The sequence below is a fragment of the Drosophila yakuba genome, chromosome X (assembly GCF_016746365.2).
Source record: "Drosophila yakuba strain Tai18E2 chromosome X, Prin_Dyak_Tai18E2_2.1, whole genome shotgun sequence".
In the NCBI taxonomy this organism is placed as follows: Eukaryota; Metazoa; Arthropoda; class Insecta; order Diptera; family Drosophilidae; genus Drosophila; species Drosophila yakuba.
Window position 1 is genome coordinate 21,031,375 of NC_052526.2, and position 8,757 is coordinate 21,040,131.

Sequence of the window (8,757 nt, forward strand, 5' to 3'; positions counted from 1 at the left end):
TAATTTTACCGGTTGGATATCAATTATTATGTCAAAATGAATCCGAATTAGCAGGGCTAAGACTTATGGGAAACTAGGGACGTCAAGCTTGTGAGTCAGTACCATATCAAAAGCTTCAAAGTCGCTAGAGACTGATGTTCTTAAATCTAATCCCAACGATCTAAGAAACCAAGTTATATAAGTGATTACTATTCTGGTAATATATTTTTTTTAAACAATATTTAATTGTTACACTTGCTTAGATACATATGTTCATAACATTCCTACCATTAAACTACATTTAATATTAGTTTTGTCCAATCGTTACTTTCTTTCTTCTCTGAGTTGGCTTATCTCTGTAATATTTATTCTATGATATATTATATAATCAATCTATGATTGCGAGAATCTACCTACATCCCATTATGTTGAGGGGTTCTTAGGTGTCCTGTTTTAAGGTTGACAAGCAATTCTGATTGCAGAAAACGAAATCACCCAGTAATGTACCCCTTTTCGTTTTCCTGTGTATCCTAAGCTCCGTCATCCCTTTATCCCTTCGTTTTCAATTAGCTCCTTCAATTACTCAGTTGGTCAGCTACTTAAGTGCTCGGCTTGTTCGCCCACGCGGCAGTTGATTTTTAATTTCTGCCCGTCCTGGCCCCCCACTGCATCCCCATCATCCGGCTATATCTGTGGTTCCATCGCCGTCTGGGCACTTCATCATCCGGTGGAGCTACTCGGAGGCGGCGGCCGACACTCGACTCTCGCGGCCAAAACAAACTTAACAAAGTTAGCTAAATTTGGCCGAAGGCGTCATTTTAACTGCCGCTTACTACCACCCACTCATTGGGCTGCCTCCCATCGTCCTTTCAATGCCGATGTCGACATTTCAATGCCTTTTTAATCTGGAACAAAAGCAAACTTAATTTGCCACAACATCTGAGAAGATAGCAAAAGGACAGGACGACAGAAGCGGCCCAAAGGACGGCTAACAGTGGATGCCATCCTGTATTGTACTCGTTGAAAAGGCGTCTCGGTTGTGGTGGGTAAATATTCTCAAATATATTTATATTCATTTATTTATGTAGAGTAATTAGATTTTGGTTCTAATATCTAATATGCGAATTTCTTGTATTTTTTGTGCTCCAAATTGTTTACCATTTTATAAAAATTAATTTATTGTGTTTGTTTTCATCTAATAAAATGATTTATTTTCTCCTTTTCCATGATTAACACTAACATGGGATTATTGTTTAAGTGTATGGGAAAGAAGAAGCGGACGATTGTGAGAACGTCACTTGGCACATGATTTAATTACAACAACACTTTTGGGGGAAATAGCCATCCAGAAGGCGGTGGCACTTTGAAGTTAACCACCCACATCCCATCACCCACCACCCACCGCCCAGCCAACCAACCACCTCCCCCTCCCGACTCCGACTCCACCACTCAGCGCCAGGAGTCGAGTGTTGAATGAGCAACAACTTTCGAGTGCAACGCGTCCTGAATTGTAATTAGTGCCCAGGAGCGAGTTGGAGGCGCATGGGGGCAGGGTTTTTGGCCAGTTCATTCGAAAGGGGGAGGGGACGGAAAGAATGGAGGGGCGCCTCCAGGAGATGGCTTCACTTGATTTATGGAGTGCGCGCATTTGTAATGGTTATTACGTGTAAACGCTCCACTCCAAAACAATCAACTCGCGTCTTGTTTTCCCCCTTTCACCAAAACCGTATCCCAGATGCGGCATCCTGACCATAAATTAGTTATCGGTGCTAATTGTTAAATGGATGAAGCGTGATTTGATAAGGACGTAACTGGTGGTCATTGAGAAAGGACCAACTATCGTTTGCCCGCTTACATTGACCCACTGCCGATGGGTGTCTACTTAATTAATATGTAACGTGGCAGGAATTATACGATGTGTAAGCTTTCAAGGGCATATAACAATGTTTTAAACACTCAGTAAAAAAGTATTAGTATCCGTATAAATATATGATGGGTATTAACACATCTTATGAGGCAATGTACTTTAGAATTTTTTTTAGCAAATTTGTAAAGATTATTGCATTCTAATCAAATGCCCATCACTGCTGGGTTTAAATTGGTATCTACCTTGTATTAAAAGTCAACTTATTCCTTTTTTTTCTCTCCGTTTTTGACACTTGGTAACATTGGAAGAGAATTATCGTCCTCTTTAATGCTTTTTGTGTTAAGCAATTCATTTATGTTATACTAATATCATTCAGGATGAGGTCAACAGATGCAAAGTTCTTATCTGAGGCTGGATAAGTAGCACCATAAGGAAATAATTGAAAGTCCCGGATGGTTCGGAAACTGATAAAGTTGAGTTCCTCGACTATCAGATACTCGATACTTCGGTTATTTGAAACCCAGAAATGAAGTGATTTGGCCAATTTTAGGAATTGTATTTAGTATTGGTTGTACCATGTTGCTAACTGATATTGCGTGCACTATAGGGTCGAAAAAGCTACCTGTTACATACTTTGCAACTAATCTAGAATACCCCTTACCCCTACGAGAAGAGGGTATAACTAGTAAAGGGTATCAGCATCAGACCCAACATTTAAAGTAACCAGAAGTGAGAAATACTTCGTTACTCGTATTAATTCATTGAATTGGTTTTCTTTCAAACTTACTGTTTATAAGAAACCGAAGAACTGGAAGATGGTATTCGAAATGTACGAACGCATCCTGGCTTAATTTGAAAACAAGAGTACTTAGTAGAAGCCACACAAAACTCCTTTGTTTACTTGCAAAAAAAACCAGTTGAGTGAGTGTTTGCTCGTTATGGAAAAGCCATAATCTTGTTGTTTTATAACTTTTAATGCCTCTTAACCATGTTGCTGCTCCTCGGGCTTATCCTGCTTAGCTCCTTTACCTTCGGCTACAGCTTACGTGCCTTTTGTGTGCAAGGGCAGCAGAAAGTTGCGTCGCAAATTGACCAAATGCAATTAAATGGTAAACAACTTGGCTTTCACCCTTCCCAGAAACGAGTCCGGCTATGGCAGGTGTAATTCCAATTGCCCCGCGGAATGATTTGTTTTTAATCATCAGTAGTGCACTTCCTAGTCGGCAGTAGATAATTGAACACTAAAATTGCACATGTAATGCCATTTATCTAATTATCCTAATATTAGTTAACTCAGGAAATGCATGTATTCCATAAATATTTCTTCTGGTTTCATACAGAAAGATTATCATACACCAACCAAAGATGAAGGTCCTTTGGAGTATTCACAACGCTCAAGAATTTACTTGGCTAAAAAAAATCACTAGTACATATTTCACGCTGTTTTGGAAATATGGTGGATTAAAAAAAATGATTTTTTCTTATGCACGCTCGCTTTTTAATATAAACACTCATTTCTAAAACCAAATAGGCAAAACTCGAACGGGAACATGTCAAGCAAATTATGGTGTGGTGGTAGCCGTGGATTCCGTTGTAGACTCTGTGGTGGAGGACACCGTAGTGGAGGAAGCTGTGGTGCTGGACGCTGTGGTGCTGGAAGCTGTGGTGCTGGAAGTGCTTGTGGAGGCCTCTGTTGTCGTGCTTGTGGTTTGGTTGCATGGCGGTCCCCATGGTCTGGGTCCACCTGGTCCGCGTCCTGGTCCTCCTGGACCACCTGGTCCTCCTGGGCCACCTGGTCCGCCAGGGCCACCAAGTCCTCCTGGGCCACCAAGTCCTCCTGGACCACCTGGTCCTCCAGGGCCACCAAGTCCTCCAGGACCACCAAGTCCTCCAAGACCTCCAAGTCCTCCAAGACCACCAAGTCCTCCCAGACCACCTGGTCCTCCAGGTCCGCGCCCTGGTCCTCCTCGACCAATACCTAATCCACCTGGGCCACGTGGACCCCAAAGACCTCCGGGTCCTTGAGCGGAGGCCACTGCAACCAGGGCAACAAGGGTAACCAGGATAAGGGTACGCATTTCGTTATCGGATAGTGAACGACTCGAACTGATCTCGGCATCCCAAGCCAGCGGTATATATACCCACCGTCTGGGAAAAGTCTCGGCGGCACATGTGTTCCATCGGTGACGTTTTCGAGTTGAGCAAACTAACGCCAGTGTGGATTGGTAAATTCCACTTTCTAAGTCAGTCACATCGCAATTGACATTGGCCTTCATCATGGGGTTCCATAAGATAAAAGGAATATATCTTTGTAAACATTTGCTGATTCATGTTAATGTTTATATCCAAAATGAAAATATTTGGGTAAAAGAATTTATTCGAAGCCAATTTGAAATGAATTTATTAAAAAAAAATACTTTCTTTTTGAATGATTTAAATATTATAAATTTATATGTATGCATACTGAAACTACTATATACAATATACTTGTAACTAAGTATTTTGTGAAACAAAACGCTGAGTAAATGCGTTTTTAAATCAATTTATTTAAAAACTATTTGCATTCAGAACTTGAGAATGCTTTTACCATATAATAAGGTACGTAGAACTTCTACCAGCTGTTTGAATTGCTTTATAGATCTTACATAAAAGAATCAGCAAATTCCTTGTGTCAATATCTGAGCTAGATATCGATATGTGATGCACTTTGCGACCAGGCGTCAGTGGACTTGGTGTTTATGAAGCTTCAATTGTGTCTTTGGCATGAGTGTAATTACCTAAGAATATTCCACAATGAATAAGGATGTTTGAACAAGTGGTTTTGCTAAGCTTAGATGAAAGTTAACTCTGCAAACACAGCAAGTTGAAAACACGTTAAGGGAAGTGAAATCGTAACAAACTCTGGAAAGTTTTTTAGCGAATTAGGAATCTTTTAGCTATCATAGTATCCGAATTGATTCACTGTAGTGTTGGACAGTGCATTAGTGTTATATGTCACACACAAAATCCTCTTCGGGCTCTATGGTATACTCAACATAATGTCATGATATATCGTTACGTCTTCAAGTATGTTATGATTCCTTATTTTTTCTGCCTAAAAAATAGTTCTAGAATTAAAAGCCAACGTCATTGGCAGTGGTGGTAAGTGAACTTTCCCTGGGTTCTTGTTTAGAAAAAAAATTCCTCTACTTTCTAGTATTTTGATTTACATTTGGCGTTCTCTCAGCAAACTCTGTGCCTGACCCCGAATATTTTCAAGGAATTTACGCAACTGTCATTTGCAGTGTTGGAAAGTGTTTTTGTTCAATTATTTCCATGCGATGCCCGTGGCTTTCCGTCCCTCTCCAGAGCCACCGTCTCGCTCGCTCGCACATATGCATGCCATGAAGTTGTTGTTGTTAATTGGAATAAATTGCTTCGGTGCTTTATTTAAAGAGGAATTTGTTTTGTTGCAGCATCGTACAACAAAATGCTTAATTAAGTTTTTGCTCGTGGTGCATCAATTGTTGTTTGTCTACACTTTTTCCAAATGCCTCTGGCTGTGTGTGTGTGTGTGTGTGGGTGGAAGAGTCAGTCAAATGCTGGTAATGAACAGTTAGAAAATGAAATGGCTGTTTGGAGTTGCTTTAAACACGGAGAAAAATCGCCCTATAAACGGTAAAAACATTTGTCCGTCTGTCCATCTGTCCGTCCGTATGAACGTTGTGATTTCGGGAACTATAACAGCCAGGAAGCATGCAGATTCTACAAGTTTGTTTCAGAACGTTTCATACTTTATTGTATTACTAAAAAAAACTGTATAATTTATATTATATTTAGTTAAATAAGAATCGAGTAAATACCTTTTGTCACTGTTTTGCTATGTACTTTTTACGACTATATGCTTATAATATGACATATCCTTATAAATATAAGGCTAAGATTGGTGATCTACAGTAGGAATTAACAACCTATACATATGTATATTAAGTTTTAGAACTTAAGGCATTTCACGGATTTTTCAGCCCTACAGTTCAGCTTTTATAAATGTATTCCTACTGATTAGATATTTCGGTAGATATACCTTAATAAACTAAATTTTTTTAAATTAAAATGTTATTATACTGTATACGCGTAACAATACAATTTATTAGCTTCTTCCTTACATATCCAGCACTTTCGATTCGAGCGATTTCGCTGCATCTTGAGTGAAATTAAAATTGCCACACTTAATTTTCCAGTTTTTTGTTTGCGTCGTTTTTGTCTGCGATTTCCACGTTCTTGTTGTTGCTTCTCGGTGGGCGGATGCTGGGCGTGTGGGCCCTATAAGGGTTAAGCTGCTAAACCACGATGGGCAAAATGCCGAAAGAAAAACAAAAGAAAAGTTTTATTTGCATTTCTTTGGCATTTCGCTGCCAAAGGAAAGTGAAGCGAAGTCTGCAGGTATGCGATGCGGCATGTCCTGGCCCAGAATCCAAAATCCAGGATCCTTCTGCAGGATGGCTTTGCGGCCCAGGGGAAGGGCTCCGTCCACGTGAAACTTGTTTCATCTTGAAAAGTACAACACAGAAATGGCAGCAGGAAATACAACACAAAAAAAAATTAAATAAAATAAAATGCGGGGAAAAAACCAAACTCATTTTACACAGATTCCTCGTCGTACCCACCAACTTCCCATCAACTTCGTTCAGCCAAGCCACTCAAACCCATTTCTCTACATATATCCAATTGAAATGAATTTGTATCCTGTGGACACACACACACACACACATACACACACAGCCGCACGCATGCAACAACAACAAGGAGAGCAACAAGGACGAAAGAGGCGAAAACTTTGCCGACAAACTTTGACTTTGGTTATTGTTACAGTTTAACTTTGTTGCCTTTGCTATTCATCGTTTTGGTCTTATTTGGGCAGTCACTTCTTTGGCAGGATATGCGCTATCTCATTACCCATTAAAAGTCGACCAAATTATTTGTGTTCTAAATGGATAAAATGGCGATGGAAATCCGTAGTTAAGTTGTTTTGAAACCAGTTATCGTTGGTTTTTATTTAATTGCATATTTTAGTTAAGGTCACAAAGTGCTTCGTGTGTATAAGGTTTTATGTTTACTGGGAAATATTCTTTGAATTATAACTAATCTCTAATTAAAAGTTGTCTTGATTGTTTTGATTGACAACTAAATAGTAAGCTTTTGCCGAGTACGTAGTATTAAATCCTTATTTATCCAAAAAAGGTTTTATATTAATACTCATTTGGTTAGTTGCCTTTATAGTTTAGTTGCTTTAAGCTTTATGTTTTTCGTTGCTATGCTTTTCTGTAAAAGGAATTGATTGTTATTATTTTATAGGTACGTACATATAATGGGTATTTCCAAGTCGTTTCTGTACTTTCTACCGCTTTCAGCTGCCCTTATTGTTGTTGTCCGTGCTTTGTTGTAACGCTGTTGCCTTGTTGCTTTTGTTTTACCCGATGTTGCTGGTGTCGCAAACGCAGACGTCGCCGTCTTCTGTCAGCGAAAAGTGGGGGCGGCAGCTGGAGGGGGCGTGCCGATGGGAAACTTTTCAAATAAAATGATTTCTTATTTAGGCAGCCGATTTGAGACACGCCCCCATACCCATACCCATAACCATACCCATTTCCATTCCTCTGGCCGGAGTTAGCATTACTCGGAGTTTGAAATGGAAATTTGTACGGCTAATGGAATCGGTGGACGGGTTTGAATTGAAATAAGCGGAATATATATCTTTATTCAAAGAGTTTTGAATGTTTTTATGTGGAGGACTCGGCGATCGAGTATTTAGGCGGATGCCTCGCTGGAGGACTCGCTGGAGCTCTCCTGGGAGGAAGCTTCCTCGGAGGAGGATGAGTTGCCGCCTTGAGGAGGTCCTTGCGGGGGTCCCTGGGGAGGTCCCTGAGGAGGTCCCTGCGGTGGTCCCTGCGGTGGGCGTTGTCCACCCTGGGGTGGTCCCTGTCCTCCCTGCTGGAGACCTGGAGGACGACGTCCTTGGGCAGCAGCCAGAGCCACCAAGGCGAGCAGAACGACGAGGAAGAATACACGCATTTTGATTTTGTAGATGATTGACTGAGCAAATTCAACTGACTTCACCAACAACTCCCGAGCCCTATATATACCTCAGCGATCTCTACGGAATCGGATCGATTGCAGGTGTTTTGCAGTTCCATGTTTTCGATGGACAAACAACCACTTTGTGCAAACAGTGATGCAGCTACTGCCCCAAGTGGAGTTGTGTAAACCCTTCATAATGGAAATACCTTGCTAACTGATGATCTCAAAATAATAAACAAATAAACCTCGTGGTTATAGAACTACACGTTCACGTCTTCTTGAAACAATTTCAAATGATCCAATGCATGAAATATGGATTCCAGATTTAATATTCCGTTTAGTTCCCATTAAATTTTAGCAGATTATGAAAAGGTAAGATTCAAGTTTCGTAGATTATTAATTTCTCTTCCTTTCTTTTCTTTTAAATGTGCATTTTGATTTCGCTTAAAGCCTTTCTCAGCACACCCGCCCGAGATGTGGAAATATAAAAATGGCAATGAAATAAAGTCGGGCAAAACAATTGAGCTGAAACCTTAAGCTCTTTGCTGGGATTTGGCCAAAAGAAAGTGGAAAGTACTTGCACTTGTCTTGCCCCCACAAATCCGCCACTCCACGCATTTCAAAGATCCTGGAGCATTTGCCACTTGGATGCTACACCCAACTTATAAAAATTTCTGCACATGATTCCGCTTTATTGCTTTATGACTGTGTGTGAGTTTTCCGTGTAAGGGTGTGAAAGTTCGTGGAAAAGTCTGGTGTCTCTCTGGTACTAAAAAAATGTTTCGACATTGAGATTTGGCTTCTTGCTTTCTGTTTTTTTTTTGTTTTAAATTGAAGCCTCTTTTTAGCTTCCGTGT

The 8,757-nt window shown here is 40.3% G+C and overlaps 1 protein-coding gene and 1 pseudogene across 1 annotated transcript; both read right to left on the reverse strand.

Annotated features, from left to right (window-relative positions):
- Positions 1-3,320: 3,320 nt before the first annotated feature.
- On the reverse strand, positions 3,321-3,979 carry LOC6526183 (annotated as a pseudogene).
- A 3,575-nt stretch (positions 3,980-7,554) lies between these two features.
- LOC6526184 (proline-rich proteoglycan 2) lies at positions 7,555-7,933 on the reverse strand. Its single transcript, XM_002101957.4, has one exon. It carries the CDS (start codon positions 7,892-7,894, stop codon positions 7,631-7,633), a length of 264 nt encoding a protein of 87 aa, XP_002101993.1. The 5' UTR covers positions 7,895-7,933; the 3' UTR covers positions 7,555-7,630.
- Between the last annotated feature and the right edge of the window lie 824 nt (positions 7,934-8,757).

Excerpts from the sequence above, each read along its gene's own strand:
- LOC6526184 (XM_002101957.4), bottom strand. The coding sequence starts at position 7,894 with ATGCGTGTATTCTTCCTCGTCGTTCTGCTCGCCTTGGTGGCTCTGGCT.